Source organism: Gopherus flavomarginatus, chromosome 22 (assembly GCF_025201925.1).
Source record: "Gopherus flavomarginatus isolate rGopFla2 chromosome 22, rGopFla2.mat.asm, whole genome shotgun sequence".
Lineage (NCBI taxonomy): Eukaryota > Metazoa > Chordata > Testudines > Testudinidae > Gopherus > Gopherus flavomarginatus.
In genome coordinates this window covers 12,801,561-12,822,427 of record NC_066638.1, presented here as the reverse complement: position 1 = coordinate 12,822,427, position 20,867 = coordinate 12,801,561, and the positions used below count along the sequence as shown (strand labels likewise).

Here is a 20,867-nt window from a genome sequence, read left to right as displayed (position 1 = left end):
TGACATTTGGTGGTGGTTTAAATGAAATTATGCCGTGATTAACCGCTTGACAATATAAAAGAATATATATAAAGGAACATGCAACAACTTAGGCCCAAAATACAAGTTCTAGATTCAGAAAACCCCAAGACGGTTAGAAGAAATGTCTTCCTGAACACTTATTTTAAAATCCAGTGGGAATAACTTGTTCAGATTGGAAAAACTTTCTTGCATTGCTTGGAATGGCATCATTGTATAGAGAAAAGAATTATAGCGAAACTGACAAACCTGTTTTCATTGGTCAAATGGAGTGAAATAGGAGCATCAGTTTTCATAACCTAAGGAAGAAAATGTTTCATGAGTTTTTGTTTTGATTTTTTTTAACTTGAGTCCCTTTTAAGGGACATTGTCAGCATAAATCGCCTCTGTCTGAAAATGTTTTATCTCCCATTGGTACAGCTAACCCCTAAGATTAGTCTGTCTGAAAGACTGGGCAAAACGCAGGTTTCTGTTGCTCAGTTTTACTTTGTGCATCTAGCCACACTTTGTACAGTCAGTTCCATTATTTCCTCTGTATAGTCGGTCTCATTTGTTCAGGTCGTCTGCATAGCAACAGAGCAGAGAGAAACATTTGGTAAAATAGAAACAACTAAATCTATTAAAATTGACAGAAAGTCTTAAAAGCAGTTTCAGATCCTGTACCTGCTCCTCACACTGGCTAGATATAAGGTGATGGGGTTCCAGTACTTTACTTGTATTAAGTCATTTTTAACATGGAAAATCCACTTTTTTGTTAAGTGTTTGTCAGAATTGTGCTACAAGAAAGCTGTAAAAGGAGAGAGCCGGTCTCTTGGGAAGCACACAATATGTATGTCCTCATGCCTGCTTTGGTCTAGCATTCTTTCCTGCTTCATAGCCTCATGGTTCAGATTGACCATTCTCAGTAATATGGTGGGATGGGAAGAAAGCCTCCAAGAAGCGTAGCAGCTTGTAAAGTTAGTTTCAGCTGTAGCATGGCAGGCTCCTTTCATGCTATTTAAGAGAGCAGGAATTGCTCTAATGGCTCAGGCCAATAGCAAAGATTCCTATGCTGTTTTTCATCCCTTTTAGGACTTCTGCCTTAGACGTGTTGTCAGTAAAAGAGACAAAAGAGGTCATAAACTACTGCATGAATGCCTGAATATACTATACTACCCACTGTTCAGGGATACTCAAAATTTGTAGCACCTTGTCTAAGGGGCACCTGGAACAGATCAGGACTGGGCAAGATTTTCTCCAGAGAACAGAGTGCAGAAGTTGAGTCCTTACTTGCCACTTTGAGTTAATACCAAAACGGTGCTCCAGCATCTTACAGCAGGTGAATTGGGGGACAGACTGACTTGCTCACTTCAGAGAGGCGCCTCTTCATGTAGGCCTAGCAAAGGGTGTGTGTGCTGGGGCAGGAGATGCTAACTTTGGAGAGGGAAGGAAGCTGCAATGGAGTGAGGGTGCAGGCCAGGGCTGCAGTGCCAGAAGGTGCCCTCAAGCTCCCTTGCATGTTTCCTCAGTACACCTTGTGGAAGAAAGTGTATGACCCTAAGGTGTAATAAAGAGGTACACATAGTCTTAAGTGGTCATATTTTTAGGGCCATTGTCACTGGCGCAGACTAAACAAATATTCCCACACGTTAAACAGACAATGGTTAATTGGTATAAAGTCATATTAGGATCACTTTTTAAAATCATGTGGCTCTTTTCCGAATACAAAATACAACTCTGTCAGAGTTTACTAATGATACAGGGGCCAAAACCCTACAGCACTAATTCCTGTTTACTCAGTGCAGTCACTCTGGGTGGATGCCGTTCAGCCATGATGGATATGTGTACATGTTCAGCTCCCAGACGTGGAAGTGGCCAGTGAAGCCAGAACAAGCAGGAAGGTTGTCACAGGCTATTGATGCTCCAAACTGCTTTGAACATTACCAGTTAGAATAGAAGGTTGCCATAAGAGCTGTTTGCCTCACATCAAACTCGGTTGTCTTAAGTAAACATAACTCCTGTGACCAAGGACTTAGCACTGGCCAAAACACACACTGCTTTTGACTGAAATCCTACAAGGCCATCATCTTTCCAGACTTGTGGAATTCATCTGGTCGATTTCCTCGTATGCAAAGCATCTATCCCTACTCTAGCTGCTTTTACAAAATTAAAAATCCTGCAGAAATCAGACATGTCATACTGCCCTACCAGTGCCCCTCCCCTAATCATCTGCCAGCCTGCCCACTCCCTTCATCCTCCCATCATATCCTTCCTTAAAATGCTTAGGACATGCATCAAAGTTCATGAACATGGGACTGTATCAAATACTGAAGAGGAGGGAGAGAGGGGAATATCTAAGGGGACTGATACTGAAAAAACTTGGATTCATACTAAAGCAAATGAAAATGCCTCTTGCCAATTCTCTGGCATATTTTAAGAATACTAAACTAGTCTGGCAGGAGAGATCTGTGGCTGAGCAATATAATGCGTAGTGCTTTCTGGCCAATAGGGATAATTTCCATCTTTAAGTGCTTTGAGATCAAGTACCAATCTTCATTGTACTGGGGGAGAGCTGAGAGCCAGAGAAGTGACCACATTTCCCCAGTGAATTAATAATTGACCCCAAGTTTGACTCCTAGGCCCTTATCCTATCCATGAGATCATGCTGTCCTGAAATCGAATACACCGTGTGTACATATACCTGGTTTTACTCTCTGACATATTAGCTAACACTTGTTTAATGCTATTCTAGCTCATGTGTGAGTTACAGAGCATTGAGCCAAAATTTTGATGGAAAAACATGGTGGCAACCTGTCATGAGGAGCAAGACCATATTGTCATTTGGGCCTTGAGTGATTTGAAGGAGAGAGACAGAGGTCCTGACTACTTGCGTCTACATGGATTACATGGATCACAACTCAGAGGCACTCCGGGTGTCAACCCTGTTGTCTCGCCCATATCACAACTTAACTAAATTACAAATAGCTATCGCAGATTGCCCATGCTGTGTCATTTGGACACAGTATCCTTCACTTCTTTCCTGAACTATTCTCTAGTGTCACTGTAATCAGGGTGCTCAAATACAAGGTGCAGGATTTGCTCCAAAATAGACCATGCCCTAAAATTCAATGGTCTTATGGATGTAGTGGATTCCAGAGTGGGGATCGTCCAGTGAGAACATCCTGCCACCAGCCTCGTCTCCAATTTGGAGGCTACTAGCAAGAACACCCCAGCTAATGTCAACAGTGATGCTGTTCTACAAGTATTGTCCCTGTTTTATACATGGGTAAACTGAGGCATGTTGATAAGTGATTCTCCCAAGATCCTACACTGAATCAGTGGTAGAGGTGGGAGTAAAAGCCAGGAGTTCTGATTTCCCCAATACCCTGTTTTAACCACTAGAATCAAAACTGCTGCTTTTACAAGTAAAATACCACCTGCCACATGTTCATTTTTCTTCTAACAGCTAAAGATAGGAGGTTTTTTTAAAAAGCCTTTGGGGTCACCAATGCACATAGCATTACCGGGTGAAAACAGCAGCCTTTATAACTGGCTATAGCAGCAAGGAACTTCCTGTACAATTCAGTATTTTAAAATATCCATCGCTCTGTAAAAGATGAAATAATGATAAATGGACAAAAATAATTTTCAACATACAAGAAAAAATGTGTAGAGTTTAAGAAGTGTCACAGCTAGCTGACTCACTCTGACTTAATCAAATGTCATATTGTCAAAGCATCATGAAAAACCTCTGTGGAAACGATATTTAATTTCCTTAGAAGTCTAAAGGAAAAATCTTTTCAACTATGGGTTCAGTGCTTGAATCTCTCTGGCTTTTATAAAAACATTCAGTCGAATCCCTCCTGATTCGTAACCTCTGCAGAAATAAATCAGACCGAGGCATATGTTTGCTAACAAATGGGTGGGGGGCGGGGACACACATTTAAGAGGATACTGCAAATGGAAGATTTTAGGCCGAGATTTTCAAAAGTGACTGATTTTGGCTGCCCCACTTGAGACCTTAATGGCGCCTACCTTGGCAGCAGGTGGGTGTTCCCCACTTTCTGCAAAGAAGGTTTCTTTTGAAATGTCTACAATTGGGCACCAAAAAAATTGAGACACCCAGAAACACTAGCCACTTTTGAAAATCTTGGTTGTAACTTTCATTGTCACTGCATCTGTTACTGAATATTCTGTATGGTATTAAGCGCAAAAGCCTGCATTAACATTGCTTATGTGAACCTTTCCGAGGCAGTGCTGCTGGTATAGCGTCTGCGACTGCTTTGGCATGAAAGTTACCATAACCATGTAATAAGATACTCATGTCAGACTGGGGACACTTTGGGGATCTTCATTGATTCTCTGCTGGTGGTCCACTCCTGCTGTTTTCAAAGCAGCTGATCAATCAGTCACAGACAAGTTACTGACAGTTGGGTAAGAGGGATGGTTAGGGCCTGGCTCTGGGAATTGGAAGACGAGCTCAGTACCTGACTGCTCCTGCAGTCCAGGGTGACTTTGGCTTGCTGCTTTAGAGAGAGATTTTAAAGGTATTTAGGCATCTAATTCCATTGATTTCAATGGAAGATAGGAGCCCAAATACCTTTGAAGGTCTGGGTCCTAGAGCCACTCCTATTGATTTAAGTGAGAGTTCAGTTTTAGGTGCTTTTCAAAATCCTACTAGGCACCTATCAGCCTCTTTAGATTCCTAAAACATTTAAAAAATTGGTGCTTCACCCCTGCTCCAGCCAGCATGCAAGTTAGTGGATCTACTTGTGTGCTTGAAGCGAAATGTGCTTTAAGTGCTTGTTGGATCATGGCCCATATCTTTGTTGCCTCAGTTTCCCCCAAATGTATATAAGATCTGTGGGCACAAGGCACTATATAAATTCCAAGGGTTAAGAGTCCTGATCCAAGACCCCATTGACTCAGCCACTCATTGACTGCTGGGCTTTGGATGAAGCGCCATTAAGAGGGATAGAGTGTGGGGAAGATCCCAGTGTTTGGCTGGGCTGTTCAGTATGTTTAGGATGCATTTCTGAGGGTTTAACACCAGCATCTCCCCCGTTGCTCTTGTGAAAGACACATGCAGCTCAGGGAGTCTGTAACCCCACGTCAGAAGATCAACTCCATCCGTTTCAGAACGGACGCAGTCCCTATGGGGATGCAGCAGGAGCATCACAAAAAGTTCCCCCGATGCGTTCGGCCGCAGGATAGTGAATGTCTCCGAGGGGGATGGGGGTGAGGAAATGTTTCTAACAACGCAGCTAAGCTGCCTAACAAAGTGCGTTTAAAGAGTCCCTGGCCTCATTACCTTGTGTCCTTCAAGCCATTGCTTTCTTCCTTGTCCACAGAGGGATGAAATAAAAGACGGCATTAGCAGCCCAAGCTCCAGGAGGGATTTAGCACATGAAAGTGTTTATTTCTTCTGGTTACAGATTCCCCAGAAGTTAATATTAAAACATTATTTCTTCTGGCCCCAGCCTCTTTGGAAGAGGGAGAGAAGCCATTAAAAGCTGCCTTTATTCCCTCTCCCGCCAGCCTGACACCCGAGTTCCTCGGCTACAGTTAGATTTAATCCATCAAACTTGTTCTGCTCGAGCACTGCACTGAAATGGCCTTTCCTGAGGAAATAATCCCTTTGTTCCCCACTGCTCCAGCCTGGCGCCCTTGTGCTGCGATGGCCCCTGAGTCTCGCATCTGGGATTATCCCTGTCTCTCCCTTTGGGACTGGCCTGTGGGTCAAAGCCACAGGGCTTCACCTCATGTAGTGCCGACGAGCTGCTGCTAATGGGTGATCCTCAGGCTTTTGCCTCCAGTTGGAGCGGCTTTTCTCTCGCCTGCGTCCATCTATGCCCCTGCCTCCCTGATGCCCCTGAAGTTGCTTTGATTGTGGTGTGACCGTGTGTACCAACACCACAGTGGGCCAACAGGACCCGGCCAATCACTGTGGGGCCAGGAGACCACACCCATGTTGTGCATGCTCCAGGTGGAAGGGGCAGATAAAAGGAGGCAGCCCAGCTCAGTCAAGGCTGGCTGAGGAGGAGGAAGGGCGTGTGCTGCAGATGCCTGCAACTCTCCAAGCAGTGGGAACCATGGACCCGGGTCATGCCGCGGGCGACCAGTCGATTGTGAAGACTGACTGAGATGCCGAGGAGATGCCTGAGAAGACCCTAGTGGTAGGAAGTGACGCAGGGAATGTGTTAGAAGTTGATGCTTAAACCCTTAACTGGGAATTTCCCAGCTTCATAGGGCCCTGGGTTGGAACCCGGTGCAGTAGAATGGGCCCAGGTCCTTCCTGCCCCCAGCCACTAGGTGTGGCTACTGTTTGTTTACTCTGCCCTGCCCAAGGGGCTACAGAATGATTGTTCTGCCCTGCCCCGAGGATCAGAACCCCCAACTGCTGTTCCCTGCCCCAGCCCGGAGGCTGAGGGGCTGTAGACTGTGCTTTGTCCTGCCCTGCCCTGCCCTGCCTGGGGGCTGCGGACTGATTGTTTGTTCAGCCACACCAGGGGTCCGGAGCCCTCCTTATTGCTATTGCCTGACCCCACCGGGAGTCCCAATGATTGTGTGATGGGGTGTAGCAACCCTGCAGTGGACCAACGGGGGCGGCCACGTGGGACATGCAGAGCCCCCCAGGACATGTGGCATTTAGCCTGCAGCCGGGAAGCTGTTAGACTGTCATGTGCCTCTGTGAACTGGGCTGCAGCTCTGCCCCTAGAGCTTTGGCTCCGGATAACCTTTGTGCTCCGTGTTTAGTGCCGAAGTCTGGCTGGGCCTAGGAGGTGCCAGCAGTGGTGGTGGTTTGTGCTGAGAACTCTTGTCTCTGAGTCAGTAGCCTGAGTCCCAGAAAGGGACTCCATGGTGTTTAACAGTATCCCTCCCCCCCACCCCGTGAGAATTACGAATCTAGACATGGAGGAGATTGCTGGTGTTACTGAGTCGACTCCAGGGGTCAAACTCCACCATCAAACTGCAGAAACTGCCTGAAATAAATAGGATGACGTTCAGTAAGGGTAAATGCAAAGTATTCCACTTAGGAAGGAACAACCAACTGCACAAATACGAAATGGGAAATGACTGCCTGGGAAGGAGTGCTGCGGAAAGAGAGCGGGGGGGTCATAGTGGCTCACAAAATACTCACCAGTCAACAGTGTAACACTGCTTCCAGAAAACGAGATCATCATTCTGGGGTGTATTAGCAGGAGTGCTGTAAGCAAGTTACAAGTCTTAATTCTTCCGCTCTATTCCGCACGGATAAGACTGCAGCTGGAGTATTGTGTCCAGTTCTGAGTGTGAGGGGTTGGATCACAGAAACCCTCGGGAGCTGCCACCTGATGTGCGAAGACTACTTCTACCCCTGCCTTCTCTGCCAGCTCAGGACTCCAGCACCCTGTCTTGCTGAGCCAGACACTCCCATTTGCTCCAACACAGACCCAGGGTCTGAATTGCCCCAAAGCTGCAGGTTTACCTGAAAGCAGCTCGTAGAAGTGTTCCTGTCTTTAACACTCAGATGCCCAACTCCCAATGGGGTCTAAACCCAAATAAATCCGTTTTACCCTGTATAAAGCTTATGCAGGGTAAACTCATAAATGGTTTGCCCTCTATAACATTGATAGGGAGATATGCACAGTTGTTTGCTCCTCCAGGTATTAATACATACTCTGAGTTAATAAGTAAAAAGTGATTTTATTAAATACAGAAAGTAGGATTTAAGTGGTTCCAAGTAGTAACAGACAGAACAAAGTAAGTCACCAAGGAAAATAAAATAAAATGTGCAAATCTGTGTCTTATCAAACTGAATACAGATAAAATCCTCACCAGTTCCAGAATGTTCCCTGTTACAGACTAATCTCCTTTTAGCCTGGGTCCAGCAATCACTCACACCCCTTGCAGTTCACTCACTGCCCTTTGTTCCAGTTTCTTCCAAGTATCCTGGAGGGTGAAGAGGCTCCCTCTTTAGCCAGCTGAAGACAAAATGGAGGGGTCTCCAAGGGGGTTAAATAGACTTTCTCTTATGGGTGGAGACCCCCTCCTCACTCCAATGCAAAGTCCAGCTCCAAGATGGAGTTCTGGAGTCAGCTGGACAAGTCACATGTCCATGTACGACTTAGTTTTTACAGGTCGCATCCATTGTTTACACGCTACCTTGAACGTCCTCAACTAGACTTCTTTTGTGGCTTGGAGCATACCAAGATCCATTCTCCTTTAAGTGTTTCTTGATTAGGTACTTAAATTCAACATTCCTTTCTCCAGGAACTGACCAAATGCTTTACTAAGGCTATTTAGAAATCAAACCAGTACACAGCCAACATTCATAACTTCGAATACAAAAGTGATCCATGCATACAAATAGGATTAATACATTCAGTAGATCATAACCTTTACAGAGATATGTTACATGGCATATGTAGCATAAAACACATTCTAGGTATATTTTCATAAAGCCTTATGGGAGGTACCATCACATTGGGTGCCAGACTTCGAGAAAGACATGGACAGATTGGAGTAAGTCCAGAGAAGAGCAACAAAAATAACTAAAGGTCTAGAAAACATGACCTCTGAGGAAAGATTGGAAAAAAATGAGGTTGTTTTGTCTGGAGAAGAGAAGACTGAGGAGGGACGTGGTAATAGTCTTCAAGTACGTAAAAGATTGTTATAAAGAGAAGGAGGATAAATTCTTCTTATCCACTGAGGACAGGACAAGAAGCAATGGGCTTAAATTGCAGTAAGGGAGATTTAGGTTAGATATTAGGAAAAGCTTCCTGTTGGAGTGGTTAACACTTTAGCAAATTACGTAAGGAGGCTTTGGAATTGCCATCATTGGAGGTTTTTAAGAAAAGGTTATACAGACACCTGTCAGGGATGGTCTGGATAATACTAGTCTTGCCTCAGTGCAGGCGACTGGACTAGATGACCTACTGTTGTCCCTTCAAGCCCTACATTTGTATGATTCCCTGATCATAGCTTTCTCCAGGTAGGATGGAGTGGACAGTGTGCATTCTTCTGCCGGGGTTGTGGAAGAGTCTCCCCTGCCCCAGAACAAAACACCCCAGCCCAACTTTGGAGGTAGTTTGGGTCTGGGTCCATCATTACTGAATTGCCACATGCCCCTGGGGCGTATGCTTAGTGCGTGTGCAGGAGGAAAGGGGGCTGGAATTTAGATGCCTCTTAGCCGCAACTGAAATATTTTTTACTGGAAAATTCTATGCTCTTTAACATGACGTAACAAGCGCAGCTGTAATCAGTCTACACATTCAGGTGGATTTGCACTCTCAGCGGGCCAGATGCCCAGCTGGTGTAAATCAGCATAGTCCCATTGCAATTAATGGATCTAAACCGATTTACATCAGCTGGGGAACTGGGCCAGTAAAGGATTCCCAAGCACCAGGACATCATATTAGTTCATGTATTGTTGTTTAGTGTGTGTAGCATTTACAGGTGTCTTACAAATGTTGCAAATACTTGGGTGCCACAGCTAGGGAGTCCAAATCTAGCTAGCTAGCTTTGTCTCCTTGATACCCAGGCACCCATTTCCTCACCAAAGAGAATAGCTACTCAAAGAGAGAGTGCGCAGGACGAGTACTCAGATGATGCTGTAGTTTTAGAGCAAAATAAAGGAATGAGAAAGCCGTGCTAAGGAAGGAGTTTCTATGATTCGCTGCTGTCGGGTTGGGATGTGACCGGCAGTGCTGCTGCCAGAAGAGTCTATCCCCAGCCTTCTTCGGGTGCTCAGCCCACAGAGCCAAGGTACTGTGCACTGACACGGCAGGTGGAATCCAGCTGTTCCCCTGGGCGGGCCTGATCGCGTGTGGCGAGCAGCTGGAATGCACATAGAATCCTCTTCCAGAATTACACCGGGAGCTCTTTGTGCTTGGCAGCTGGCAGCAGCAGCAGAATGGTGGCACCGTCCAGGAGCTGAGGTGGTTAGGGGTCTTGGAGGTGTAGCTCAGAGTTCTGGAAAAAGGGCACACAATTGGAAGGTGGCTGGTGATGGTAAGCAGTGCCCTACAGACAAGTTGCTCAGCATCCTGACTATGTAACCCCTTATCCCACCCCAGCTACTTTAAAGGGTCATTGTTCCCCTGGGCAAAAACTTCCAGGACAGCAAGCGAGTCTGCACCTGACAGCCAGCCTGGGCTGCAGCTGAAGGCGATGGCATCATTGTCCAATGGAATGAGCATGGGACTGGCAGCCAGGTTACATGGGTTCTGTTCCTGGCTTTGCCGCTGATTGGCTTTGGGCATGTCCTTTCCATGCTCTGGGCCTCAGGTTCCCCAGGGGGATAATGATACTCATCCCACTCCCTGGGAAGGAAGGTTTGTGAGGATTAATTAGCTAATATTTATAAAGTGCTTTGTGTCATGTGCTGCGTAATAACATGAGAAGACTCCGTGCTTCTGAAATGAAACTGCTCTTATTAAGAGAACCATTTACAGAGCTGCTGCACCTACAGCCAGCATGCTAGCCACGTGCACACAGACTGACTTCCTGGTGCCTCCTCCAAACCCTTCCCTCCTGCCACCTGTGGTCTTCCCTCCAGATTCCATGCAGATGGCTACATGCTTTGAAGCTCTAAAGTAATAAGTGTTGTAGTGAATTGACTTGTGTGAGTGCACGTGTGTGTGTGTGTGTGTGTGTGTGTGTGTGTGTGTGTGTGTGTGTGTGCAGGAGCATTTGTACACACTTATCATAGTCATCTGCTGGATAGAATCAGAGCAGCAATCAGTGTAATATACGTAAGGCAAGGATGGATGGGCTAGGAAGGGGATTCCTCTTGTGAAGCAGCCCTAGATATGACTGACATTAGCAAGGTGGGGAAGGTCCTAGAGGCTGCTCTGTCCTCCACCCCCATGCCCTTGACTCAGTGTACAGCTATGTTCTGTTATCAGGCTTTCCCAGGCTCTGGATGCTGAAGGCAACACCCAGCGGTGCTCATCTAGCTCCAGCCACAGGGCTAGCTGCAGATAAAGCTCTAGCTACAGTGATAGCAGGCTCACGTGCTGGGTGGATTTTAGCTCTTGTGTGGATTTTAGCTCTTGTGTGGACATCATCCATCATGTGAAGCCAATAGTTTAAAACAGAGGTGAGGCAAGGAATCCTGTTAGGATCTGGATCAGGGTTTGGCTGGGTCTGTGTGGGTTTGAAGCTGAGGTCTGGTCTACACTAGGAAATTAGGTTGGTATAACTACATCACACAGGGACTTGAAAAATCCACACCCCTGAGCAATGAAATTAAACCCACCTATCCCCAGTGTAGACAGCACTAGGTCAATGGGAGAATTCTCCTGTCACCCTAGCTACCGCCTCTTGTGGTGGAGGAGTACCTCCGCGGATGTGAGAACCCCTCCTGCCGATGGAGATAGTGTCTTCACTGACGCGCCACCTCTGCGTCACTCCAGCATTTTAAACGTAGAAAAGGTTTGTGTTCAAATGGTGCAGAGGTGGCAATGGCTGTTCTCACGTGGCGTCAGCCCAATCAGGTAGCAGTTTCATGAGATCAGGTGTTCTTGTGAGATGGCCACCATCTTGAACCAAACGGGAATAGGGAAATTGGCCTTGTCTGGTTCTGGATCCAAGTTGAAACTGAGCCATCAAATGGGCTCTGATCTGGGGCTTGGAACTGAAATCACCAGAAGAAGGGGCTTTGGGGCTGAGTTCATTTTTATCCATGCTGAACTCCATCCCCCCAGTTAGGTACAAGCCAAGGGCCATGTTAGTTGGAGCAAGTGCAATTCTATTGAAGCCAGTGGAGCTGTACCCACTTATCTGAATTTGCCTTCAAACATTCAGGCATGCATTTTTCCCTCCCAAAGAAAGTTGTAGAATCCACACATTGCTCCACAACCGTATAGCAAATCTAGGGAGGTTGGCCTTCTCATTGGTATACAACTCACTCTCCAACTTCTGTGAGCCAGGAGGAGAGGGGAAATTTGCATCCACCTATTCAGAATCCCCAGGTTGTACACAATGTCTGATAAGCATTTAATGACTAACGAGGAGAGCTTCCAAGAAGACACCCTATCTCTCAGGTTCAAAATCCCTGTTTGAAAACATTGCCTGGCAGCATATTTGACTGATTGGCCAGAAGGGCTCAGATGTGCGGCTCTGTTGGAGTGCGAAAGTAAATATTTCCTCAAGAGATCAGAGTCATTATGAAACAGTGGGGGGAAAATAGAAACGTGGAGAGAAATCACTGATTTAACTCCCATTCCACTCTGCCAGGTATTTAAAGATCGATATAAATATGTATTGCACCCAGACATAAAACAGCTCTGAGAAATCCCACTGGATTAATTTCATACCCATAATAATGATAGACTGAAGGAGTCGTTTGGGCTGACTGCTACTCGTGTGCTTCAAACCACTGCCCAAATACAGATGAGAGGTGTCCTGTGGTTATATTCTAGTCTATATAGGTCAGGGTTTCTCAAACAGGGGTCACCGCTTGTGTAGGGAAAGCTCCAGCAGGCCGGGCCAGTGTGTTTACCTGCGCCGTCCTCAGGTCTGGCCGATCGCGGCTCCACTGGCCGCCGATCGCTGCTCCGAGCCAATGGGAGCTGCTGGAAGCGGCACGGGCCGAGGGATTTACTGGCTGCCACTTCCAGCAGCTCCCATTGGCCCGGAGCAGCGATCGGCGGCCAGTGGGAGCCGCGATCGGCCGGTAGGTAAACACACCAGCCTGGCCCACCAGGGGCTTTCCCTATAGAAGCAGTGACCCCTGTTTGAGGAACCCCGATAAAGGTTCTTATACTGCACTCATGACCAGATATCTGAGGCCCAGATTTTTAAAGGTATTTAGGTACCTAGTTGCCAAATCAAATGGAAATAGGCACCAAAATACCTTGTTAAAAGCTGGCCCTGAATACCTTAAGCCATGTGACTAACATGGGTCATGCAGAAGCAGGTATCAGGACTCATAGGTTCTATTCCCAGTTCTGCCACCAATTTATATGTTATCTTGGGCAAATGAGTTGGGTTCTAACTGTGAATGTCCAATTGTGGACCCTGGGGGCCTGGTTTTCAGAAGCTCCAAGCACACTGCCACTGACTTCATATGGGATTAAGGATTCTCAGCACCACTGGAAATCAGACCCTAGAGGGTTAAAGTCAAACACCAAAAAATTGAGGCACCTTTGGCAAATGTGGCCATATTCTCGCTGTGCCTCCTCTGTGTAGGAAGTGATGCGAGTGATTCAGTGAATGATGTTATTCCATCTGAATCTGTATTGAACCAATAGCAAAGGAGTTAAACTAAGTTACTGATAGTTTGTGACCATTAAAGATTGCATAGAACTGTTTGTGAGGGAAGGCATCCCGGTTGCATTTCAACCTGCCTAATTACATTCTCAGTATTATTGACCCAAGGGTTCGCAAACCATGAGTCAGATTCATATGAGGGGCTTAAACCATGAGATTTAAAAAAAAACAATCAAAGGTGGGTTATTTTAATTCGCCTTTTGGTTTTGAGCCTTTAGGGTACCCTCAGTTCACATTGTCCAGCTTTTCTCCACAGCCATGACAGTGGAGATTCTCATATAATCACATGACTCTAAGAGCTGGGTCATTAAGGAAAACACTATATATTGTGTGGTCAATGTGACAGCCTGATTCTCTGCATTCTCCTTGCACTTGCAATTGGATACGGGATTCTTTACTTCCTGTCCGAAACTGTTGTGCGATGTTGTGGTACGTTGCAAAAAGCCTGGCTGAAGTACAGTGGTGGTCAAAATGAGCCCTGCGTGGCATCTATAGAGCAGGTTGGTGGATTTGTATAATACATTAGCTGCATTGAGGATGAAATGTCATTTGTTTCCCCTTCTGTAAAATGGAGAGACTGAGGACGGGTAATCTTGCGGTTAAGGCACTGAGCTGGGACTCTGGAGACCTGGTGTCAGTTCCTGACTCTGTCACTGACTTACTAAGTGACCCTAGGAAACTCCCTTCATATCTGTGCCTCAGTCTCCCATCTGCAAAATGGGGATAATAATCCTTCCTTTGTTTACAGTGCAATCCATTTGGGGCAGAAATACTGTCTCTTACTATGTGTGCGTACAGCGCCTAGCGCAATGGGGCCCTGATCTAAATTGTGACAGCTGATAAAATAACAATCCCACTGATATCAATAATAAAATGCCTACACTACATTACCAGCCAACACCCTTGCCTGACAATAGCTGATCACTTTTCTTTCTTCCCCAGGGTGAGGGAGGGTGATGTAACTACCTGAAATACATGCTGGAAGAGAATCAACACATTTATAGGTGGGAGCTGCTGACAGAGCACTGGAAAGTTTGGCATCTGCCCACAGATGAGCACAAGTCCATGGGGCTGGATGCGCTGCATCCAAGAGTGCTAAAGGAGTTGGCAGATGTGTTTGCAGAGCCATTGGCCATTATCTTTGAAAACTCATGGCGAACGGGGGAGGTCCTGGATGACTGGAAAAAGGCTAATGTAGTGCCCATCTTTAAAAAAGGGAGGAAGGAGGATCCAGGAAACTACAGGCCAGTCAGCCTCACCTCAGTCCCTGGAAAAATCATGGAGCAGGTCCTCAAGGAATCAATTCTGATGCACTTAGAGGAGAGGAAAGTGATCAGGAACAGTCAGCATGGATTCACCAAGGGCAAGTCATGCCTGACTAACCTAATTGCCTTCTATGAGGAGATAACTGGATCTGTGGATGAGGGGAAAGCAGTGGATGTGTTATTCCTTGACTTTAGCAAAGCTTTTGATACAGTCTCCCACAGTATTCTTGCTGGCAAGTTAAAGAAGTATGGGCTGAATGACTGGACTATATGGTGGATAGAAAGCTGGCTAGATTGTTGGGCTCAATGGTAATGATCAATGGCTCCATGTCTAGTTGGCAGCCGGTTTCAAGCGGAGTGCCCCAAGGGTCGGTCCTGGGGCCGGTTTTGTTCAATATCTTCATTAATGATCTGGAGGATGGCATGGACTGCACTCTCAGCAAGTTTGCAGATGACACTAAACTGGGAGGAGTGGTAGATAGGCTGGAGGGTAGGGATAGGATACAGAGAGACCTAGACAAATTAGGGGATTGGGCCAAAAGAAATCCTGAGGTTCAACAAGGACAAGTGCAGAGTCCTGCACTTAGGATGGAAGAATCCCGTTAACTGTTACAGACTAGGGACCGAATGGCTAGGAAGCAGTTCTGCAGAAAAGGACCTAGGGGTTACAGTGGACGAGAAGCTGGATATGAGTCGACAGTGTGCCCTTGTTGCGAAGAAGGCTAACGGCATTTTGAGCAGTGTAAGTAGGAGCATTGCCAGCAGATGGAGGGACGTGATCATACCCCTCTATTCGGCATTGGTGGGGCCTCATCTGGAGAACTGTGTCCAGTTTTGGGCCCCACATTACAAGAAGGATGTGGAAAAATTGGAAAGAGTCCAGCGGAGGGCAACAAAAATGATTAGGGGGCTGGAGCACATGACTTATGAGGAGAGGCTGAGGGAACTGGGATTGTTTAGTCTGCAGAAGAGAAGAATGAGGGGGGATTTGATAGCTGCTTTCAATTACCTGAAAGGGGGTTCCAAAGAGGATGGAGCTCGACTGTTCTCAGTGGTACCAGATGACAGAACAAGGAGCAATGGTCTCAAGATACAGTGGGGCGGGGGGTTAGGTTGGATATTAGGAAAAACTTTTTCACTAGGAAGGTGGTGAAGCACTGGAATGGGTTACCTAGGGAGGTGGTGGAATCTCCTTCCTTAGAGGTTTTTAAGGTCAGACTTGACAAAGCCCTGGCTGGGATGATTTAGTTGAGGATTGGTCCTGCTTTGAGCAGCGGGTTGGACTAGATGACCTCCTGAGGTCCCTTCCAACCCTGAGATTCTATGATTTTAGAGTAGCCCCACTGATGATGATGGGGTTTCTCCAGGTTTACACTGGTGTCACTGAAGTGAATCTGATTTTATGTCTTCAGGAGCAGAGCTGGTCGAAATTGTTCAGAGGACTGATTTATTCCACACAAATACAGTTTCCCTCGACCTGCAGCTAGTTGTGAATTTATTACCCTTTGTCACCACCCCCATAACATTTAACCCAGTGGTTAGGGCATTCCCCTGCGTTGTGGGAAACTCAGGTTTTAATCCTCACCCTGGAACAAGTGCAAAGCAGCTATTTTCAATTCACAAGAATTCCAGAAGATTTCAATTTGGTTCAACCTGAATCACATTCCAACCCCCGTCCCCCCAGTTTTTCAGAACTGCCCCTGAACTGAAAAATCAATTACTCGTTAATAGAGAAAACCAAGGGAGAAATCCTGGCTCCCTGGAAGTCAATGGCAGAGCTCCCATTGATTTCTGTGGGGCCAGGATTTCAGTCCAAGCCCAAGTGCTCACAAGAGCATTGTCCCAAAGCCTTACCTGTGACACAGTCGTGCGTGGAAGGAGCAAGTCACTGCAGGGAGAGGAGTCAGCATAAAAATTGCCCCTAAGAAATGTACTGTGGAGTACTTGTGGCATCTTAGAGACTAACAAATTTATCTGAGCATAAGCTTTCATGGGCTAAAATCCAGTTCATAAGATGCATGTAGTGGAAAATACAGGAGGAAGATATATATACACAGAGAACATGAAAAAATGGGTGTTGCCATACCAACTGTAATGAGAGTAATCAATTAAGGTGGGCTGTTATCAGCAGGAGAAAAAAACCTTTTGTAGTGATGATCAGGATGGCCCATTTCCAACAGTTGACAAGAAGGTGTGAGTAACAGTAGGGGAAAAAAATTAGCATGGGGCCCACGGACCCCATGCTATTAACCCTGCCAGGGACACTGCATCAGGGGCAGCAAAGGCTCTGTAGGCAAGATAAATCCATTCTAACCAAGGCTTGAGACAAAGCTCACTGAAGTTAATGGGAGGGTTTCCAATGAGTTCAGGGGCTTTGGGTCAGGCCCCGTGCTCACTCTTTCGACACTGAAACATTGGCCAGTAAACCTAGTTCTCCATCGCTTGGCTTTCCTGTCTCATCAGCCCTGTTAAAAGGACTCAGCGTGAGGGTCTAGTCTGCCCAGTAGAAATGGGAACCAGTTAGGACTGAATTGGCAGATAAATGACTGGACTCTCAAAACTAAAAAGGCCCCAGGTTGTTTTGGTCTCTAATTCATGGTAATGCCATGGTTCACACGGAGCAGATTTCTGTGTGAAGACGAAACACTGCTGTGATTGAGGTGAGAGGAACTACCTTGCCAATCATTTTGGGCGCATTATGCTAAACTCTTATCTAAATTTGCCAGCTTCAAGAGGTGGCATCTAAGCAGGACGCTGTTTGAATTTTCTATGTATGTTTGAGTTTTTCTCTTTCCTAATTCTACTTTTGCTTTATGTTTTGTTCAAGGAAAAAGGAAAGTATTAAGCTCATCTGGAAGGGAAGAAAAAAATGAACATGGTTATTTTCATGTCAGCAGTTTTTTTGCAGTACAACCCATGACAGATTAGAGGGACCAGAACTCAGTGAATTCTCTGCAGTTCTTTGAGAGGGTGACAAGAAAGGTAAAGACTTGCGGAAACATGAACAACCAGTTCGGATGGGGAGTTAAACTTTGCAAGTTTAGACAGTGTTGTGTAATGGTTAGAATAGTGGGTTGGGAGCCAGGATTCCTGGGTTCTTTTCCCAAGTTGGCCACATTTAACCGTATGGCCTGGAGCCAATCACCTAATGGCTCCGTGCCTCAGTTTCCCCATCTGTAAAATGGAGGGAATGAGGCTGACCTGTCGTCTGTGAAGCTTAATTGATTCATATCTGTAAAGTGCCTTGAGAGCCTGAGAATAAGGCACCGAGACAAGTCAGTTATTAATATCCGATACAAAGCTTTTATTGTATGTAATTGGTGATGTAAACACTGAAGCAAAATCACAATGGTACACAAGAGCGGCCAGACTGGGTCAGACCAATAGTCCATCTAGCCCAGTATCCTGTCTGCCGACAGTGTCCAGTGCCAGATTCTTCAGAGGGAATTAACCAAACAGGGCAATTTATTGAGTGATCCATCCCCTGTTGTCCACACCCAAACAGAGGCTAGGGACATTCAGAGCAGGGGATTACATCCCTGCCCATCCTGGCTAATAGCTATTAATGGACCTGTCCTCCAGGAACTTGTCTAGTTCCTTTTTTAATCCATTTATAGTCTTGGCCTTCACAACATTTCCTGACAACGAGTTCCACAGGTTGGCTGTGTACTGTGTAGAGAAATACTTCCTTTGGTTTGGTGTAAATCTGCTGCCTGTTAATGTCATTGGATGACCCCTGGTTCTTGTGTTATGTGAAGGAATAAATAACACTTCCTTCTGCACAGTTGCTGCTTTCCTGCAGAACAAAGGGTAACACAGAGGACCCAGTTCTGCTCTGACTTTCTACCTGAGAAATCCCATGGAAATCAATGGTGACTCCAAGGTGAAATCAAGGGGACTGTCAGAAGTCGTCTGGTCCCTTTAAGAGGTAGTGAATCCAGTTTCACTCAGTCCTCCCCAGGTAGGGTTGTGAACTTTCTAATCACACAAAACTGAACACCCTTGACCTGCCCCCGCTCCTACCCCTTCCCCAAGGCCCCGCCCCTGCCCCACCCCTTCTCCGAGTCCCCACCCCCCACTCACTCCATCCCCACCCCATCACTCATTCTCCCCCACCTTCACTCACTTTCACTGGGCTGGGGCAGGGGCAGGGGGTTGGAGTGCAGGAGAGGGTGTAGGCTCTGGCTGGGGATGAGGGTTTGGGGTGCAGGAGGGACTCAGGGCTGTGGCAGGTGGTTGAGGTGCAGGAGGGGGTGTAGGCTCTGGTTGGGGATGAGGGTTTGGGGTGCAGGAGGGACTCAGGGCTGTGGCAGGTGGTTTGGCTGCAGGAGGGGGCTTAGGGCTGGGGTAGGGGATTGGGGTGCAGGAGGGGATTCAGGGCTGTGGCAGGTAGTTGGGGTGCAGGAGGGGGTGCAGTCTCCGAAAGGGGGTTCTGACCTGGGGCAGGGGGTTGGGGTGAGGGAGGAGTTCAGGGTACAGGCTCCAGCTGAGTGCCGCTCGCCTCAGGCGCCTCCCAGTTGGGCAGCACAGCAGAGCTAAGGCAGGGTCCCTGCCTGCCCTGGCTCTGCACAGCTCGCGGAAGCAGCTGGCATGTCCCGCTCCCAGTTGCAGGGGCGGCCAGGCGGCTCTGCGTGGTGTGCTCCGGCCAAAAGCAGCTCACAGAGCTTCTCTGATCACCCCTGCACCTAGGAGCCTCAGGGACATGCCAGCCACTTCCAGAAGCCATGTGGAGCCAGGGCCGGCAGGGAGCCTGCCTTAGCCCTGCTGCATTGCTGACCAGCCTTTTAGCAGCCCAGCCAAAAACCAAATGCCCAGGAACCCTATATGGATGGAGAAAGATCTGGCACCCACATGGCAGGCAGGTCAATTGGCTAGATCAGTGATAGCCTAGTGGTAAGAGGAGCCTCTAGAGAACCAAATGGGGAGAGGGTGAGCAGGCAGCTTGAAAGCGGGCTGCTTCTCAGGGAAGGGGCCCGCTTGGAGGAGCTGAATGAGGAAGGCAGCTGGCCTGAATCAGCAGCCCAGCCTGTGTGTGTGTGGAACACCTGATCTAAGGATGGGAAATCTACCTGAAGATTTGCACAGGCTCAGCAGGAGGATGGTGGGATCTGGGAATCACGGGGAACAAGGGCTGGATGTGACACACACGTGTCTTAGGGTTTCCCTGCACAGCTCTGAGTGTGGACTACAGGGGTGTGAGCCGCAGCGCACACTGCAGTGTTGCTCTGTAACGGCCTTGCATAGATGCTGCTAGTGTGAACTCACAGGTAGCTGCTGTGTGGGAAGGTAGCCCTGTTTCAGGGCTCTGTTAACAAGCACTAGCTACCTTTGAGTTTAGAATCGCACACAGGCCTGGACCAGGCGAGCTAACATTTCAAAATGTGGGTGCCTAAAGTCAGGCACTTCAACACATATTTAGGCAACTAAATAAACACGACCTGATTTCCAGAAGTGCTGAACAGCTGTAGCTCCCTTAGGTTGACCAAGTTATAAGCATCCCCTTAATCACTGGTAATGTAATAACCATAGGATCACTAATACTTCCCCCTCGTTTGTTTTATCTGATAACCACAAAACGCTTTACTATAATTAATGAAGTTAGTCCCACAGCCCTCCTGATTGCTCAGGAATATTATCCCCATATTTAAGGTGGGGATACTAAGGCAGAAAGAAGTAGAACATCTTGCCTGACACATGAAAGGGATGAAATTAACACGGAAAAGTTAGGCTGAAGATCAAGAAAAACATCCTGGCGGTGAAGGATCGATCAGGCTACAAAACAGCCTTCTGGGGAGATGGCAAAATCTGGACAAGATTCTAGTAAAAGAACCGTAGGGCACAGTATTGCGTTGGCTGGGAGATAGGCTGAAGTATCTAATAGGTCTTTCCCACTCGTAACTTCTGTGATTCTGTCACACTTGGTACAGATCCAGGTAATTTTAGGCTCAGCAGTAATAGTGCCCCAGAATCACTAAAGGATTGAGGGTCCTCACTTCTAACTGATTTCAATGGAAGTTAGGAATCTGGATATCTGGGAGGATCTGGGCCAAAACCAACGCATGTCAGCCCTGACTTCTGCCTGGATATTGGGAGTTTGAAGAGAACTAATACTCTTTTCTCTTGGTACTTTGTAGTTCAGTGCTCTGGTACTATGTTAACAGGTGTTCTAGACAAACCATCAGTTGGGTCATATAGATTCTCAGGCAAATTCATATATCACCATCATTCACGAAGGACCATGTTTTCTGTTGCACCCTCAGTGAGATTGTGTTCCTTGTGGGGTGGAAAGGACTCACACAGCTAAAATAAAGTGTGCCTCTGTACAAAGGTGTTCAAAGCCATGCTGTT

General features: G+C 46.9%; 1 protein-coding gene across 7 annotated transcripts in view; it reads left to right on the top strand.

Annotated features, from left to right (window-relative positions):
* The first annotated feature begins 6,043 nt into the window (after positions 1–6,043).
* The window catches only part of LOC127039109 (lethal(3)malignant brain tumor-like protein 4), a 101,236-nt gene continuing 86,412 nt past the window's right edge, over positions 6,044–20,867 (top strand). For all 7 annotated transcript variants that reach the window (XR_007770876.1, XR_007770875.1, XR_007770879.1 and 4 more), the window contains exon 1: positions 6,044–6,173. Coding sequence is in view for 1 of the 7 variants with exons in the window: in XM_050932308.1 (XP_050788265.1) it covers positions 6,153–6,173 (21 nt within the window). In the remaining 6 variants the exon portion in view is untranslated. The remainder of the gene's footprint in view (positions 6,174–20,867) is intronic.